The 18,732-nt window shown below is 39.5% G+C and overlaps 1 protein-coding gene across 4 annotated transcripts in view; it reads left to right on the top strand.

Moving 5' to 3' along the window:
* Positions 1-1,602: 1,602 nt before the first annotated feature.
* Positions 1,603-18,732, top strand: part of LOC112152717 (kielin cysteine rich BMP regulator) — a 28,251-nt gene continuing 11,121 nt past the window's right edge. Inside the window, exons 1-28 of one of the 4 annotated variants that reach the window (XM_024282469.2) lie at positions 1,603-2,059; positions 3,887-4,413; positions 4,804-4,876; positions 5,141-5,445; positions 5,519-5,693; positions 7,099-7,172; positions 7,258-7,459; positions 8,108-8,190; positions 8,272-8,365; positions 8,450-8,529; positions 8,619-8,704; positions 8,831-8,921; positions 9,664-9,757; positions 9,847-9,932; positions 10,992-11,085; positions 11,158-11,307; positions 11,373-11,479; positions 11,560-11,653; positions 14,641-14,814; positions 14,903-14,985; positions 15,071-15,164; positions 16,784-16,966; positions 17,043-17,213; positions 17,295-17,468; positions 17,537-17,619; positions 17,685-17,775; positions 17,970-18,052; positions 18,120-18,293. In XM_024282469.2, the coding sequence (XP_024138237.1) occupies positions 1,963-2,059; positions 3,887-4,413; positions 4,804-4,876; positions 5,141-5,445; positions 5,519-5,693; positions 7,099-7,172; positions 7,258-7,459; positions 8,108-8,190; positions 8,272-8,365; positions 8,450-8,529; positions 8,619-8,704; positions 8,831-8,921; positions 9,664-9,757; positions 9,847-9,932; positions 10,992-11,085; positions 11,158-11,307; positions 11,373-11,479; positions 11,560-11,653; positions 14,641-14,814; positions 14,903-14,985; positions 15,071-15,164; positions 16,784-16,966; positions 17,043-17,213; positions 17,295-17,468; positions 17,537-17,619; positions 17,685-17,775; positions 17,970-18,052; positions 18,120-18,293 (3,822 nt within the window). In that variant the 5' untranslated portion in view covers positions 1,603-1,962. Of the gene's footprint in view, positions 2,060-3,060; positions 3,151-3,886; positions 4,414-4,803; positions 4,877-5,140; positions 5,446-5,518; positions 5,694-7,098; positions 7,173-7,257; positions 7,460-8,107; positions 8,191-8,271; positions 8,530-8,618; positions 8,705-8,830; positions 8,922-9,663; positions 9,758-9,846; positions 9,933-10,991; positions 11,086-11,157; positions 11,308-11,372; positions 11,480-11,559; positions 11,654-14,640; positions 14,815-14,902; positions 14,986-15,070; positions 15,165-16,783; positions 16,967-17,042; positions 17,214-17,294; positions 17,469-17,536; positions 17,620-17,684; positions 17,776-17,969; positions 18,053-18,119; positions 18,294-18,732 lie in introns of those variants that run through there. The other 3 variants (XM_036212418.1, XM_036212417.1, XM_036212419.1) reach the window with 3 other exon arrangements.

Genomic DNA, 18,732 nt, shown 5'->3' with positions numbered 1-18,732 from the left:
TCTAAAGTTAAAAGAAATAAAAGAAAAGGTAAACTAACATAAACTTTCTTTTTTTAACTCATTCACAAAAATATGGTAAGGGTCACTTAATTAGCTCTAATTCTTAAGTGAGAAGCATTCAGGACATGTCATGCATGTACTTTTGGTATTGATTTATTATTACTTTTTTTTGCAATTTTACGCAATTTTTGTGATTTTTCAAGAAATCCTTCAAATTTTTTGTGACTTTCTGCAAATTATACAACTTTTGTATCTAAACTTTCAGCATGTTCTGGACATTCATGGTTCTACTTTTGGAATTCACACCTTTTATGCTTACATTTTTTCGCAGTTTTTGCAATTTGTTTCCAGATTTTTATTTTTTTTTAATTCTTTGCGCACTTTTAAAACCTTTGCAATATTGGCGTCAAAACATTCAGCACATTATTAAGCAATTAAAGTCAATTTCATCAGTATTTTCAGGGACCACATTCAGCAAAAGAGATTCACACTGGCAATATCGCAAGTAATGCAACTTTTCTAGTTTCAGTTGAGTTTGTTAGATTTTTAAGTTCTGATGGAGATGTGTCACAAACAATAAAATAAACTTTTTTTTAATTTTAAATTACGGTTGACATCACACTAGACACTAGTTCCATTAAAAGGATTAGGGCTGTGTTGATAAAAATCAATTAATCGATTTGTATCTGTTTAAGCTTATTAAATCAATAACCAATAATAAAAATATGGATTAATTTAGCACATAAGGCTAAAGCTAGCTTAATACTAAAGTTTAATAGAGTTTCCCATAGGACGTGAGTCTCATTATTTCACTCATACATTTTACAGTATGTGAACTGTATCTGATTAACATAAATATATTCAAAAAAATTTAGGAGATTATTAATATATTTCTAAACAAATGTGTCTAAATGTGTAAACTCAAACTGAGGATCAAAAGAATAAAAAAATCAGAATCAAATCAATTCAGACTCTTGTGAATTGAATCATATTGGGCCCAGGATGTCTTTTATTTTGACGGGACATCATGTGAATCTATGTCAAAAACTATTTCATATTCCTATTTTTTCTCTGTTTATGCTTAATTTCTGTCAAAAAATAAATTGTATTTATTATAATAGTAACAATACCATAAATACAAGTCAGTGTCTTATATTTCTAAAGGGTGACGGAAGATTTATTGGCCCACAGAACCCTGATCTAAACCAGCGCTGCAGCAGATGTGCACAGAAAGTCAACCCCGACCTCCCCTGTAATCCTTTCCATTCACAAACCTCCAGATGATGTTCTTAAGATTTGATGGAGACAACACAGAAGAAGTTCATGTTAAAGCAATCTGCTGTGAGACCACACATCAATAAACACGGCAGAAAGAGATAAGGAGAACAATGGCAGAGAGGAGATGAAGTGTGCACAGTTGGATGTACACTGGGAAAAAGTTTCCATAAAAAACCCACATCCCCCCCCACTCACAATTAATGTTTCCAGTTTGTCCACACATGCACTAAAACAGAGCTTTTTGTTCTGTCATCATGGCTCCCCTCCAGTTCCAGACCAGGTTTTCTCTGATTACCAAGATGGGAATTCTTTGGGAAAAACAGAGCAGAGAAGGTCCTGTTTTTCTGGAGGGGAGGGGGGTTCAGTGACAGAAGCTCTGATCCTGAACTTTTTTTTTGTTTGTTTTGCATATCTCTCCCTTCTCGTCTCCTCTTGCAAACGGGCGGATGTGCAAACAAGGGCCGTGGATGTGGAGCTCATTCCCGAGTGGAGAGGCTCAGGCCCCCGGGGGTGACTGCAGACTGGAGTGACGCCCTGCCTGCATCCAGATGTTTTATGTTTCCCATGTGAGCGCTCCGGAGAGGAGAAGGGAAGTCTGGAAGAAGTCCATGGCATCAGATCCCCTGAAGAAGACTGTGAACTCCACTCCTTTCTGCAGAGTTTGGCCGCATTTGTCATTGTAGAATGGAGGGCGGGAAAGTGAGGATAGTCGTGCTGCTGGAGGTGTCTTTTCTCTGGATTTCTGCGATGGGTCTGCGCGGACTCTCTGCGTCTAACAACGGTGAGATTCCTCCAGTGTTCATGTTTGCAGATGACATAGAAATGTATAAGAAGCGCAGATCTGATTACAGCAGATTAACTTTTTCTAAAGTGAAACTGTTTGTCAGTTTGAAAAAAAATGCAGAAAGACAAAAACCTTAACCAGATCTTTGTGCAAATGAAAATTTGATATATAAACTTAAGGGCCAATTATACATAAAAATAGCACAAAACTATATTTTAAAAAGGTTTTAATACAGATAGGTCATAGAAAAAGTTATTTTTTCATTTTGTCTTTTGGTAAGAACATCATAATATGCATTTATTTAAATTATGTCAACATTTTTTTAGTGCATCATGAAGTTTTACTTTACATGGACCCCCATTTAGAACTGCCTTCATTCTTACTGGCTTAGATTCAACAACTGGAGAGATTCTTTAGAGAGTTTGGTCCACTCCATGATAGTCTGAATAAGACATTGATTTATATTTATGCTATTATTACTACTATGACAAATGAACTGTTGTTTCTTTTGCACGAATAAAGCATAAACTTTAAAGAAAACAGATATTTAAAAAAAAAAACTTTTGACAGTTCACGTGAGTTCCTTTCAAAATAAAAGACACCCTGCCACATGGTCATATCAGTGCAGCGAAAGTAGTAGTAGTAGTATGTACAATGACAGCAGTGATTCAATAAAATTACAGTTAATTTGACTGTTTTTGGTCCATCAAATGTAAATCTAACAACCCAAAAGGAAATCTGAGCTAATTGATTAAGTGCTCATTGACAGCCATTGATTTTCTGTACAAAAGTACACAAAAATGTCAAAATGTTGTATACATACAGTCCTTCAACTAACTTTGTTAGTTACTTTACTTTTTTCCCCGTTAATACTTTCTCACTTCTTGCTTTACAGTTACTTTTTAACATGTAGAAACTTTTTTATTTTTCCCTGACTTCTGCCTTAAAGGCATTGTGATTCTGCCATGTGATTGGCTAATTGGATTGTTTTATTGAAGAGCAGTTGGACAGGTGTAACTCATAAAGTAGCTAGTTAGTGTATATTGAAGATGCAACAGTTTGGTGCAAACTTCAATTTTTCGATCAAGGTAGGTATTTTTGTAGTTTAATTTATGATTTGTTTGTCATAAATCTACATAAAAAATGAAAATAATCATTTTTAAACATTTTTTTACACTTTAAATATGAACATTCTAGTATGCAGTTTGGATGCAACAATTCATGATTTTTTTTTTGATGGAGAATTGTGGCAACCCTAACATATATATGAACAACACCAAAATATCCTTTAACAGCAGCAACTAATAAGTAGAGTAGTCTTAATTCTTCAAAGATGAAACTGTTAGATCAAACTTGAAAGTATTCATTCATTCCCGGACGTGAGATGTAGGACAGATTTGACGTCTTTATCAGTCTGTCACATCACTTTGGAGGTAAAGAGGCTCATTTTTCTCCCCCTAAAACCATCTCTTCGGTCCATAGGGGTTGTTGCCTTTTGTTTACACACAGATCTCTTTGGACTGACTGGCTGTATTTTAGTTGGCGTGTGTTCTGAATTTTGATTAGATCTTTACATTCTTTTTTGATGTAGATTTTGATGTTTCGCTTTAGATTTTCGGCTGACTTGTGACCCAATTTGACTCTGTCAGTTCTTGCCCCACTTCAGATTATGATCACGTCGTTAGGTGTCTTGAACTTCTCACTGCAAGATGGGGCAAAGTAATCACTCCATCATCATGCCTGTTTGAAAAAGCCATTTTCTAGAGTTCTAGTTTGGTTTTGTTTCTCAGCAGTAATCCACCTTTTTTGCATTTCTTTCTTTAGTGACTGACCTCCTGGCCGCCCTAAATATGTCCCAGCACAGAAGTGGTGTGTCCAGACTGCAGAGTCCCAACAGTGTGATGTACAAAATCCGCTCCAGAGCCCCTTATCTGACGCTCCCGCAAGAATACTCCCACTTCCTGCATTCCGCTTTTCAGGGTAACATGGGGGTACATTTTGTGGGGCGACAAGCATCCGGATCCAACGCCACAATTTTGTCCCTCTCCTCCGCATCCTCGCCCATCCTCCAAATCCTCTCCTCCACCGTCAGTAACACCCTGCGTATAAACTACCAGGCTAACGGAACACCTCCGGTCAGCGTTCTCTATCCCGCCACGAATCCGCTCTCCCGGGGCGAATGGGTGCACCTCGCTGTGAGCCTGGAGCCCGATAAGGTGGTGTTTTTCGTAGACTGTCAGGAGGCGGCTGTTTTATCCTTCAGAAATGAAAGCCGGATTAAGTTGGAAATCCCTCAAGATGTTATCATCGCTCTTGGCAGCACTCCAGGGAAAAAGGACAATAAATTCAATGTAAGTTTATCGAGAAAAGGCTTATATTTGTATATTAGAGCATTTTTTTGGCGGTTTTTAACCCCTAATGTCTGTAAAGTCATCTTTTGAGCCATTTTAAGTGTTCCTAGTGGTCTTTCAATTATGATTATGCTGTTTTTAGACATTTTTTATTTTTATTTTTTAGGATGTAGATTCTGTAGAGCAGCAGCAGTTCATCAGAAATTCCCTTCTGAATTTCCACAATAACACCAAAAACACTATTTTAATCAGAGTGGGTCTTCAAAAGGATAAATTAAAAATTTTGCAGCACAAATTTAAGACTCATAATGCAAGCTTTAAAAAAAGCTGCCCAAATATCCCACTTGTTCTGCATCCATTATGTTGGGCATGTCTTATTTCTGTTCTCAGGGTTATGTGAAGACGGCTGAGTTATCGCTGCAAGCTTTTGAAAGACGTCCATGGAGCTGTGACAACATTACAGGTAAAAGATAAGAAAGAATTCCCCTTAAAATCCTTGATTAGGTATTTTCTTGTGAAATTCTGCTGCAAAGATCACTGTCACAGTCATAAAGAGTCAGATCTATCATGAGTAAACAGTGGTTAAAGCTGTGGCCCTCAGGCAAAACAAATTCCCTCCCTTAACAGTTTGTTGTTCGTCATTCTTTGTTTTCCAGGACGTTAGCTGACGAGTTATGCTGTCATCCATTTAGAAATAAAATCACCAGCTGCTTTGTTTCTCTTCCAGATGACCTCCCTGCCTCTCAGAACACAGACATCCATGGTCCTACTGTTCAGACTAACACCAGTCAAAAGCTTCATCCCGATTCTCCGTCCAGTAAACGTCAAACGAACCACCAGCTGCAGCAGCAAACCCACTATTATCCCAAGGACGTGCAGAGCGATCAGCGGCAGAGAGGTGCCGTTCTGGGGCCTCCAGGATCTCCTCAAGGGGCGAAATCTGCATCTGAGGAGCTGATAAATGACTGGCTGAGCATGCTGGAGAAGAAGATGGAAGAGATGTATCAAAGCTTGGACACGCTGAAAGCTCAGGTAATGAATAAGATGTTTGGCCTCAGAAATCATGAAAAAAGGATTTTTGAGTAATCGTATTTCTTTGTGACAGAATTTAAAATTGCAGACGCGCGTAAAATATCTGGAGGGATGCGAGTGTGTGAGACGGGGGTGTGTGTGGGAAGGCCAGGAAGTGCAGGAGGGCCAGCGCTGGCACACTGACCTCGACACCATATGTTTGTGCTCATCTGGAAAGGTCACGTGTGAGACTCGCACCAGGACAGGAGGTGAATCAGCTTATTGCATCATTTGCTTTGGAAATGTGTCAAACATCTTAAACTCTTTTACAGAATAAGCAACATTTAAATTAATTCACCTGGTTTGTAAAAGTTTGTTATTTTAACTGATTATTCTCCAAAACATGTTTGCTTTAGAACTGCACATATATTTTTTGCTTTGGTTCTCAAAGACAAACCATTTTTTAAAGCATAAACATATCATTCCCTGTTGGAAAACTGTAATTATCATTTTACACTTTTTGTTGGTTGATGAGTAAAATAATAAAAAAACAGCTAAAACTGTTTGTGGAATACATTTAAGGGGCATTTTAGTACAGTACAATCCAGATAAATATAATGTAAATTAAAAAATATTAATATTTCTGACATTTTTTCATCATTTTCCTTTTTCTTTACCTATGTTGGAACTTTTACTTCAGCATTTTTTTAAATATATGATACATTATTGTTTAATAATTTTTGATAAATACCTTTACATTTTTTTAATTTCCACATAATTGTATTAAACCGTTTAAATAACTAGATAAAAACTTTTACATTTTAAAAAAAGAAAATAATCTGACTGTATGGTGATGTACTTCCCAATATTTTTTCTTTCTTATTTCATAATGGCGTTCTGGAGACGTTAGCGGCACCACGTTGCGGCGCCCTCTCAGATTCCCGCTCACACACACTTTGATGTCATGCATGCTCGGTTTGGTAGAGGAAATGCTCTTGGCTGCCAGCACAGTGGGCAGCCTAACTAGTCAGTTTCTCGGCCTGTGATTATCTCTCTCTGTCTCATACAAACACATTATCTGTGTCCTTTGGAGAGTTGCAATTAAAGTCATTCTGAGCTGAAATATCCACACTAAACGAAATAATGGCTTTCATAAAGTTGTACTTTTGACTTATCTTCAGAATAATTTAGTCAACTCAATAGTAGAAAGCTGTCAGGGACATTTAAAAGGGAAAAAAAACAGTCTGACCTATTTCTACTAAAGTAAACATATTTAATACTAAATAAATCCACTTCTTTTGTGGTTTTTATCATTTTTTTGGTAGATAGCTCAGTTGGTTAAGTGCGGGACTGGCAGACAGGATATCAAGGTTCGATTCCCAAAGTGATGTTTAACGCTTTTGCCTATATGTGGTTCTCCCTGTGTTGGTGCCTAGCCCGGAATCGCTAGAGTCCATAAAACAGGCTTGCACCAGAATCAAGCCTGTTTTCTAGGCTTCTAGATTCTTTCATCCGAGTCATCAGATGAAAGAATCTAGATCGAGATGCTTCAAGTGATGAAAATCTAATCTATGAAGATGGACAGATTACTCTTGAATCCAATGTTTATCTATATTTACACTCTGAGATCAATAACTACAAACTAAGAAACTGAATATTTGGTGTCATTTTCAGGATGCGAGCCAGACTGCAGAGTTCATAACGTGTCCTGCAACACTCTAGATGGCTGTCAGACCTGTTCATGTGAGGTCAGTATCTGATGTCAAGCCTCACCAAAGCACAAACACATATTTTTACTGTCACTTTCTCTTTTCTTCATCCTGCGTCTTTTAGAGTGGAAACAGAGTCTGCAGTCCTCCGCCCTGCCCTCCTCGTGACTGTACACCCAAAGAAACTGGACCTGGAGACTGCTGCCAGCAATGCAGAGGTGACTGTATACCCAAAGAAACTGGACCTGGAGACTGCTGCCAGCAATGCAGAGGTGACTGTATACCCAAAGAAACTGGACCTGGAGACTGCTGCCAGCAATGCAGAGGTGACGACACAAACACATGACATGAAAATGGTGTATAATGCTTCCTTTGACTTTAATTACACAGTAAAACACTTTAAAACATTAAAGCACTAAAAGTATGGAGACTTTTCCCTCAGGTGCTTTTATTTTGAAGAGATGTTCACATCAAAAAACCTACTAAGGGTTTGTAGATTAATTAGATTTGTAAACCCTTTTAACCATTAACCATAGGTTGTCGTGTCTGCTTTTCAATAGTATTTTGATTGCACATTAATTTAATTAAATCTCACTTTTTTTCTTAAAGCAATTAAGCGATTGGAAGAATCGTCTAGTTGCTTCAACAGACACATGGAGAAATACTATCAAATAATGGAAGACACTTAAAAATGTACAATTTTGTGCAAATTGAATGTATTTTTATGATTTGAGTGGAAACTTATAAACGAATATAGAAGACCATAATTGTAGGATTTTTTTTTTTTTTTCTTGGCTGCAGAAATTCGCCTATTTATGCAAACACACTTTAGCTTCAAAAAGACCTTAATTTAGCATCTAGATTAAAGCAAAAATATAAGTGATTTTGTTTTATATTTAGAAATAAATTGGCGCCAAGAGGTTAAATTGTTTTTCTGATGAAGATGGAACAAAAATTGAAGCTTTTATTCTCAGGTTGCACCCATGCTGGTGTCAGGTATGATAACGGAGCCACGTGGAGGTCAGCAGAAAGTCAGTGTGATGTCTGCTCCTGTTTGGTGGGTTAAATCTAGAATCAAACTGAATCTGCATGGAGAACATTTTTTTTTTCTCCCATGACGGTTCTCCTCGTTCAACAGGAAGGCAGAGTTCACTGCGAAAGAGAGAAATGCCACACTGCATGTGAATACCCTGTTACTCCTCCACCCGACAGCTGCTGTCCAGTTTGTCATGGTGGGAGTTTTATTTTTTTTGTGTGTGTTTTTACTGCACATCTTAATGGATTGAGGAGACACATGGTGTGTTTTTGTTTTGTAGACTGTGGTGTAAATGGGTACAACTTCCCTAATGGGGCGGTTGTTCCAACTGGAAATCGCTGTCAGGACTGTATATGTCATGTATGTCCTTCACGTTTTGCAAATTTTAGCTTTTTAAATGTATAAATAAGCGTTAAGTATAAGATTATTTGTTGATCTTTGTTTTTTAGAATGGAAATGTGGTGTGCTCTGACATTTCATGTCCTGAAGTGTTTTGTCGCAACCCTGTTCATCGTGCTGGAGAATGTTGCCCCCGGTAACAAGCATGCATGACCTCATCTGTTTTACTTTCTGGCTTCCTCCCTTTTATCTCAAGTGTAAAATATTTTTTTTCCAAACAATCTTTTGTCCAGCTTAACAGTTCATGTTGTGTGATGTGTAGGTGTGAGCAGTGTGAATATGAGTCGGAGGTTTTTGCGGACGGACAGACGTTCTCATCCAGGACGGATCGTTGTCTTCACTGCCAGTGCTCTGTGAGTGATGGAGGAGCAGTTAACTGAGTCATATAAACTTCCACATTCTAAAAAATATAAACATTAACAGAATTAACAATTTTTCTGCATTGTTAAAATTTAAGAAAGTATCTTGTTTAGTAAAATCTTTTGATTAGTTTAGTGAATGCAACTTCTTTCAAACTTTAGGCACCATTTATTTTTATATAAAGTTGCACTTTTTCCTACTCAATTTATTGCAGAATATTCTTTAATTCTGTTAGATTGTGCTCTCTTTAGTTTTTTTTTTTGGGGGGGGGGGGTTCTGGTTTTCCTAGCATGTAGGTATTTCCAGGTATCTATTTTTATATCAGAATAAATTTTGAAAATTGCCTCAAATCTTTTTCTGAATGTCTATTTTAAGCCAAGCATTATTTATTTACAGTTTTCAACGCTTTTAATTTTCAAGAACAGAGTTTACTTTTGATGATTATGTTTACTGTTGAAGCAAATTCTATAAACTAATAACCTCGTTATAAAGATGTTATTATTTTAGCTTTAGTAAAATATCTTATTTCACTTTGTTTAATATTATTTCATGAATGTTTTGTATTAACATTTGTGAAAACTTTTGTTTTTATTCTCTCCTTTATGGTAGCAACGCAGAAGCATTGGAACTTTTTTTTACAATGATCCTAATTTTTTTTAACTTAACTTTTAAGGATAATTTGATAATTATTTTGATTGTTTTATATCTGTCATCGCCTCTCATCTCTTTGTTTAGGCTGGTGAAGTGTTGTGTGAGCGGGCCTCATGCCCGGCACCAGGGTGTGAAAACCCAGCTAAACAGAGTGGAGAGTGCTGTCCCACATGCAAAGGTCTGAAAAAATGCTGCTTTGATGCAATCTTTCCTTTTCACAATTTTTAACTATTTAGCAAAAAGTTGTGGTTCATTTTTTTCCCACAGATTGTGAGTATGAACGGAGAGTGTACGCTGATGGGCAAGTTTTTGCTCCAGTTGGGAGTGGACCCTGTCTGCAGTGCAGGTGTAAGGCAAGTGCAATGCACTCAAAAAGAGGCCTAAAGAGCACATTTCTAAAGATTTACAAATTATTTAAAATATTAACTTCAATAATAATATCCTATAATCAAAGTGTTGTTGAGGATGTGATGAGAGGGTACACAGCGGCTGAATCAGAATTCATTCCCTACCCCTACCTTTAGCCCTCCAAACGGAGAAATATGGAAAAATAGTGTCTTTAAACCCAGACGTTACTACCGCTTGATGATGTCATCAATAGTCGCCGGTCATTTATGTTGGTGCGTAGCTGCCAGCGCTCAGAAAATACATAACAAGATTGGTTTTATATCTTTAAAAAGTTAGACTAAAACTTAGATTTAAATGTAAACTTCTGAGCTTCAAAGAAAACCCGCATGAAGAAATGTTTTTCTTTTCTGTGTCGCGCTTGAGACCCTATCGGCAAAGGGACACCCAGCTCTAAGTAGCTGCAGCTCCAGCTTCAAAGAACAAGTTTGGACACACTAATGCTCCAAATACTCCTACAATTGGAGTGATAGGGAGGAGCTGTAGGGATAGGGAATGAATTCTGCCAAAGTTTCTTATGCTTTGCAAAACACATATGTCTCGTTTCCACTGAGTAGCATTATGAGTGTTTCCATTATAAAATGGATTTTGCTATGGTTGTAGGTCCATAGAAAAATGGAACAGACCAGTTAGAGCGGAGCTTCTGTTGTCAAACGATAAAATCTATTTATTGACGGAAAGGTATTACGTCCCACCAACGCTTTTCCAGACTCAAGATCAAAGCCGAAAGTTTTGTCCTCTCTTCGGCTATATTCTTCTTCGCTTTCAAAAGATACTAACGTCTTTGTATTCAGTATTCCCCCTCTTATTCTTGGGGTTAGGGGCCGGAAACACGGCGCATCTGCAAATACGGAAAACCGCTGTAGTTGCACCGTTATGATGCAGAGCTATGTCATCTGTCTACACCCCGCACGTGCTTTGATGGTTCAACAGTCAATGGAAACTTGAATTGCCCCTAATCGGGACCGCTTAGTGGAACTGAGGCAATATGTGTGTCTCTAAATTAGGCTGGGAATGTAATTTGCCATGAGGAGAAATGCCAAGAAGTTCAGTGCGCCAATCCTATCAAAGACCCACGCCGCTGCTGTCCGTTCTGCAAAGGTACGACACAGACACGCACACAGGTGGACATCAAGAATAAATCCATCTTAAAACGTTCTGTTCTGATTGCAGCTTGTGTACTGGACGGGGTGGAATATGAAGAGGGCTCCAGCTGGAACCCTGACAGTCCATGCTCTACCTGCACCTGTGTGAATGGAGAGGTCTTGTGTGCTCACACGCAGTGCCCTCCTATTCATTGTCGGCATCCGACCAAACTTACCGGTACGACAGTAAGCGTGTGAAAGATTTGTATGAGCACAGATGAACCAACTTTTTGTTCTCTTTAGGCTCCTGCTGTGAAGTGTGTGAAAGCTGCACTTACAACCATCGAATCTACAACAATGGTCAGAGGTTTACCACCCCTGAGCTGCCGTGTCACATCTGCATGTGTCTGGTGAGAGCGCCTCTGTTCACAACCCCTCTGCAAGAGAAGGATCCCACCTGCTGACATCACTGACTGTAATATCTCCCCAGTATGGCACCGTTGAGTGCGAAAGACAAGCCTGTCCGTCCACCAACTGCTCCAACCCCTACACACCACCTGGAGAGTGCTGCCCTCAGTGTCCACGTAGGTGGAGCTCAGACAGCAGTTCATGTAGATGAAACTGCTGCTTTTTGCTTCTCTGACAAGACGTCATTCATACCATAAAGGTAGAAGTTGAGAACGATGAACAAGAATACCCGGCCGTCTGTGTATCCTGCAGACAATGGAAATGTCAAAGATTGAGAGTGGAACTGCTATGTCATGTCTTGACTGCAGACGCAGACAGAGGATGAAGATAGAAGAGTTGGAGGAAAGGGAAAATAGAATGGAAAGATAAAGAGAGAATACAGACTTAAATGAATAAAAGATGAGAAGAAGGGATAAGTAACAGGAGGACTGGATGATGGTTGAGAAGAAAGCGTGGGTTTGCGTATTTGAAAGATGAAAAGAGAAGAGAGCAAAGATAAGGAGTTTGGTGTAGACAGCTTTATGAGTGGAGGAAGAAGGGAAGAAGAACTAACTGAAAGCTATAAACTTCAATAGACTGAGGATAAATTAACTGAAACAAAAAACAGCTGAGTTGTCCATCACTCGTGCTAAAGTGACCGAGATAGTTGTAGAGCTCTTTTGTGGCACGGTGCCTTGGGTGGATGAAGTCCACACCAAGTACATCAAGTCACTGGACGCTGTGAGACAGTCTTGGCTGACACGTCCTAACACTTTGTAGCATGGCATACCAGTCTGGGACAACACCACTGGACTGGTAGACTGGAGACTGGAGAGTTTGTTCGAACTCCTGGGGAATCCCACTCCTCAATTTACCTGGAAAAATCTATTCCAAAGTATTGGAGAGGAGAGTTTGGTTGATTGTCAGTGCGGTTTCCATCCTGGTTCTAGAACAGTGGATCAGTTCTACTTTTTCCATAAAGTGCTGGAGGGTTCACAGGAGTCCAGTCCATTTGGATATTGTGGATTTGAAGTAGGTGCTCCGCTCCATCCTTCTGTGAAGGGTATTCTGTGAGTTTGGGGTCTAGGGAGCCAGACTAAAACTAGAGCAGGAGCTTGGTTTGTGTAGCCGGCAATAAGCTGGATCTGCTCCTGGTCTGTGTTGGACTCTAGCAGATCTACCCTTTATCACTGATTTTTGGACAGAATTTCTTGGTGCAGCCAGGAGCAGGAAGGGGTCTGGTTTGAGGTTTGCAGGATTTCATCTCTACTTTTTGCAGATGATGTTGTTCTGTTTGCTTCATCAGACCAGGGCCTCCAGTATGTATTGGGCTAGTTCACGGCCAAGTGTCAGCTCTGCCATGTCTGAGACCTTTGTTCCTGACCAGAGAAGAGAAATGTGACCTGTCTGGGTGGGTGGAGAGCTCCTGGTCCAAATGGAGGAGTTTAAGGATCTTGGAGGCTTGTTAGTTATAGAGGGATGATTGAACCATAAGATAGACAGGTGGATTGGTGCGGCGCCTACTCTCATGCAGTCCAATTTGTTGTTTGTCCCAACACTTTCCTATAGTTATGAGTAGGGGTTTTTATTGGCAAGAGTCTGGTGATGCGATACATAACCCGATACATGTCTCACGATACGATAAATATCACAATATATTTCAAGACTGAGTCAGAGCAATTTTTCACTTTTTTTTTTAAAGAAAATGACTGAAAAAAACTACCTGAAAATTAATACATCTTTCATTAAAATAAAATGGTAAAATTCATTTTATTAAATGATCACAACCTTAAGCACTGCAACTGTATACAGATACTGGCAGCGACGTGGCACAGACAGAGTTTTGGTCCAGTACCCACCCCAAAGTAAAAATAAAGTAGTATATGTCTCATAACAACAAGAATTGCGAGGCTGACAGAACATTTAACACAAGCTGAATCTCACGATTCGTTGTTTTGGTCGGAGTGTAGAGCTGCTCAAAGAGGCTCAGTGTGCTGTGCTGCCAACTAGTGGTCGAGGGTTTAGGTGGAAAACAAAAGTAAGACGCTGAAGGACTCTCGTACATAATTAATCAAATGTCATCTGGCCAGCCTTTTAGACTGATACATGTATCGCCAAATAATATATTGTGATACATTGCCAAATCATGAGTTCTAGAACAAGGAGGAGCAAGGGCCCAGATACAAGCAGTGGAAATGAGCTTCCTCTACAGGGTGGCTGGGTGCTTCCTTAAAGATAAAATGAGAAGCTCGATCACCCAGAGAGAGCTCAGAGTAGAGTTGCTGCTCGTCCACACACAGGTCCCACAGCATCGCACAGCTCATCAAAAGTTGAGCGTGTCATGTGAAAATGCTGAATCCACAGCTCTTCGGTGAATTCTTCAACCACGATTTCCCAAAACTGTTTCACTCTACGTCGTTCCCGCGTTTAAGGAGCCTGCCGCTCCAAGGTTTGGATCAGACGTAGACGTCTTCTCTGAATGGGAAGGATGAGAGCTAGCTCCGTGGCAGAAATGTGAATGAATCTACTGCACATGAAAATAGTGTTTATATCCGTCGTCATGTTTTTTTAATGACTTATCGCGGGAATTACTTCGAGTTTTTCGCATAATCATGGTTTAATGGAAACGCTGTTTTTTCGAAACAGTGTTTTATCGAAATTCTAGAAATTTCGATAAAGTTTTGCGCAAAAGTGTAATGGAAACGCAGCTAATGAGGCCTCATGGTTGCCTCCCTGTAAAGTGTTCTGGTCATGTCCCACTGAGCAGAGACTCTGGGGAGGGCCCAGAACATAGATTGAAGTCTGAAAAACAAAGAACATGAACATGTCTTGGGCCTCTATGACCTCTATGACAGGAGACGGGGACATGAATGAGATTAAAGAACAGATAAGAGGTGGGGTTGGGGTTTAGATCTAAGTCTAACAGTGATGTTTGGTTTAGCTCAGTCTAAATACGCTTGTGAGGTAATAGGAATAGCTTCTAACGATTGTGTTAACAACCGCCTTTAAACTCCAACAAAGAGAAGACAAGCTCGTCAGATGGTTGATGTGCGGTCCTGATCCTAAGCTGTACTTCCCTTTGTCATATCTTACTGTGTTTTTTTTTTTTTTTTATCCTTGCCAGACTGCTCTTTTGAAAACCGCGTCTTTGTGGATGGAGAGGCTTTCCCAAATCCTGTGAGTGTGTGTGAGGAGTGTAGATGTGACAGTGGAAGGGTTGACTGCCACCAAGCGCAGTGCCCTCATCCTCGCTGCAACGCTCCCCTGCCTGGGACGTGCTGTCAAAACAACTGTAATGGTGAGAGAGGGCAGCGCCACCTTCAGGAGGGCAAGTAAAGTTAACAAGCAGAGATTTGACAAACACTCAATGCTCTTCTACCTGTTAGGGTGCAGCTATGCTGGGAAAGAGTATCCGAACGGAAATGAGTTTCCTCATCCCACTGACGCGTGCAGGACGTGCAGCTGCATAGTAAGAATCAACATCTTCATACGGCTCTGTCTGCAATCTGTGGTTGATCCAGCTTTCATTTATATATGTGTTTTGTTTGTTAAAGAATGGAAACGTCCAATGTCTAAAGAGGAGGTGTCAACCGCTGCCATGCTCCAACCAGAATCTGATACCTGGAGACTGCTGCCCCCAGTGTCCAGGTACGGAACAGAAACCGCAATAATGAAGAATTTGGTAAAGACTGAAAAATAATATTGGCATAAAAAGGGTTGTTTTATATGGAAGTGTTTAACATTCAATAAAAAAGCTGGTGATCTTCATGCTAATTTTTTTTTTTGTGTTTACAAAGAAAAAAAAACACAATGTGCCCGTCCTATATACAGTGGTGCAAAAAAGTATTTAGTCCGCCACCAATTATGCAAATTCTCCCACTAAAAAAGATGACAGAGGTCTGTAAATTTTATCATAAGTTAACCTCAACTATGAGAGACAAAATGAGAAAAAAAAATCCAGAAAATCCCATTGTCTGATTTTTAAAGAATTTATTTGCAAATTCTTGTGGAAAATAAGTATTTGGTTAAAAACAAAAGTTCACCTTAATAGTTTGTTATATATTGGCAATGACAGCAGTCTTCACAAGGTTTTTACAAACTGTTGCTGGTATTTTGGTCCATTCCTCCATGCAGATCTCCTCTAGAGCAGTGATGTTTTGGGGCTATTACTGGGCAATGCACTATTTCAACTCCCTCCAAAAATGTTCAATGGTGTTGAGATCTGGAGACTGGCTAGGCCACTCCAGGACCTTGACATGTTTCTTATGAAGCCACTCCTTCGTTACCTAACTATGAACCTTTTATTTTTGATTGTGGTTATTCAGAAAATGAGTTACAGCTGGAGCTTTTTGATAGATTAGATCTGCCTTTTCTGAGATTTGAAATTTGTCTCGACCTTGATGTGTGTGAATATGCAGAGGCAGGAAGGGACCTTCAATGAAGTACATGAAAATGCCTCAGACAAACAGAAATTTCTCAGTAACTAATTATAAATAATCCAAAAAGCATCACAAATACTCGGCATAGTTAAAACAAACTCCATAGTAGTCCCTCATATTTTCCATTCGATTATAACTGTCGTAGTCCTGGAAAATCTGAGAGAAAAACAGAAAAAAATTAGAGCAAAAAACAAACAAAAATAAAAAAATTTAAAAAAATTAAACAATTATCTTGAAAAACAAAAAAATTATGGAAGTTAGAAAAAATACTTGAAAAACAACAAAAAAATAATAACAAAAGTTATAAAAAAAAAAAAAACACACTGCATGCCACAAAATCAACCACAACATAATGCTGCATTCACACTGAACATGATCCGCGCGGCAAAGGCGTCCATTTTTAATGTTAAGTCAGTGACACAGACACAAATTCAGGTGATCTGAAGTCCAACAGAGCAATTTGAGTGACAGTCTAGCAGCAACACAACATACCAGTGAAGTTTGGCTTTTTTGGATACAACTTGGACCTGACTTTTCTGATTCAGAAATTTAATTTCAGTGCTACTACTCCAATTTAGTATTTTATTATCAAAGAATGATACTTATTTCTTTTATTTTACAATCTGCATTTATATTTGTTGTGGCCAATCAGGGTTGTGTAACCAATAAAAGTGAAGTTATGTAAGAAAAAGTTATTGAGATACTTAATGCTTTTGGTTTAGATTATACTTAAATCAGAATAATTTGACTTTTCTCACATTTGCAGCTCATATCATTCTGTTGTGCAGTACAAATAAAAATTAGATTTTTTTTTTTTTGATTCCTCAGAACCCCCAGCGGACTGTGAGTTTGAACAAAGATTCTTCAGACACATGGAGCGATTCTCTCACCCAAATGACAACTGCAGGTCCTGTGGGTGCAACAACGGGACAGTTCAGTGTCAGCGTAAGCCCTGCCCCTCTGCCCCATGCACCCACCCTATCACACAAGAGTGCTGCCGGACCTGTGAAGGTACACCTTTACAAAAAATCCCTCTTAATTTGTTGGTTTTATTGCTTTGTTTGAAATCTTTTAATCTCGTGTGCAGGCTGTTTCCATGATGGGCGAGAGAGAACAAACGGGGAGACGTGGGAGGACTTCGCAGACCCGTGTTCTTTGTGTGTTTGTCGGGAGGGCTCTGTCCAGTGTGAGAGGAAACGCTGTCCACCCCTCAACTGTCAAAACCCCGTTCAGGGAGAATGCTGCATGTCCTGTGAGGGTAAGAGACTCTAATGCAAAAATGTTTGGAGTTTGGAAAATCAAAGTTCACAGAGTGAGCTCCCTAACTGTCTTCTTGTAGGCTGCACTTTTCAGGGCAGAGAATATCTCGATGGCACAGAGTTCAATAATGACAATGACCCCTGTGGTGTGTGTTACTGCTATGGAGGAAACGTCGTCTGCAGTAGATTGCGCTGCAACTCTGACTGCACCCACCCATACAAACCACCGGGGCAATGCTGCGGAGAATGCCAACGTATGTTTTATCAAAATGCATTTGAATCTTTTGATGACAAAATGACCACACCAGTTCTCACTCTTCAGGCTGCTTTTATAACGGCGCCGTACTTGTCAGTGGACAGTCCATTCCAGATCCAGGAAACCCCTGTGCTGAATGCATTTGTCAGGTATTAACACTTTGTCTGTTTCACGCTTTACGCTTTTATTTTTAACATGCATGTTTGTCCTTCAGAGCGGCTCAGTGAGGTGCACGAAGAGGCCGTGTCTAAATCCGCAATGCTCACATCCGGTGGTCGACGGGTGTGGATGCCAAGTCTGTGACGGTAACCAGATTACAAAATTTCAAATTAAATTTGGTCGAGAGTAAACCATGCTGCAGGTTTTTTAAAAGATGTTCATTATGTTAATGTGCAGACGTCAGTATACAGTTTATGCACCTCAAGCATTACAAATGATGAAAATGACCCAAACCAACACAAACTGATGCTTTTTGTGTCTTTATTTATTTTACATGCAGGTTGTAATTTTCAAGACACAAATTACGCTGATGGACAGGTCATTTCAGGAGGGGAGGGGGGCTGCCAGGACTGCACATGCTCCGTGAGTGGAAGAACATCCATGATAGCACTCCAACAAGCTATATTAACTGTATTTTTGTGTGTCGTAGAGGGGGGAGGTTTCATGTGTGCAGAGAAGATGCCCGACTGTGTCATGTCCACATCCCTCTCTGGACGGCTGCCAGTGTGGAGAGTGTAGCGGGTGTAACTTTGACGGCCGCGACTGCTTCAACGGAGAGCGCTTCCAGCACCCAGACAACCGCTGTGAACTCTGCTCCTGCCTGGTATGATTACACACAATCCTTTTCCAGATACGACCAACATCTTCAGCTGATTAATATTAGTTTTAAAGATGTCTTTAATCACTTGTTATTTACAGAAGAATTCAATCCAGATGTAATTGCTTTCAATAGTTCATCACAAATTGGTGCTTTCCAAACATTTCTGTCTGATTTTTGTTTTAAAGTGGAGTTTCTGTTTACTGGATCCAAAGGTGGAGAGTTATTGTATTTATATACTTTTCAAGGACTGTTAACAGTTGTTTCTATGTAACAATACAAGGTAAAACATTTTCTCAATCACAGTTTTTTTTCTCTCTGTAAATTTATTTTACAGTTGTATTAAATTAAACTAGAGCTGTCAGGCGATTAAAATTTTTAATTGGCTCCTGGCTCCTTCTTGGCTCCACCCTCCTTGTGGGGGGTGGGGGGTGCTGTGCCTGGC

The sequence above is a fragment of the Oryzias melastigma genome, linkage group LG6 (assembly GCF_002922805.2).
Source record: "Oryzias melastigma strain HK-1 linkage group LG6, ASM292280v2, whole genome shotgun sequence".
Taxonomy (NCBI): domain Eukaryota; kingdom Metazoa; phylum Chordata; class Actinopteri; order Beloniformes; family Adrianichthyidae; genus Oryzias; species Oryzias melastigma.
The sequence above is the reverse complement of the archived record's forward strand: the minus strand, read 5'-3'. Positions and strand labels throughout refer to the sequence as shown.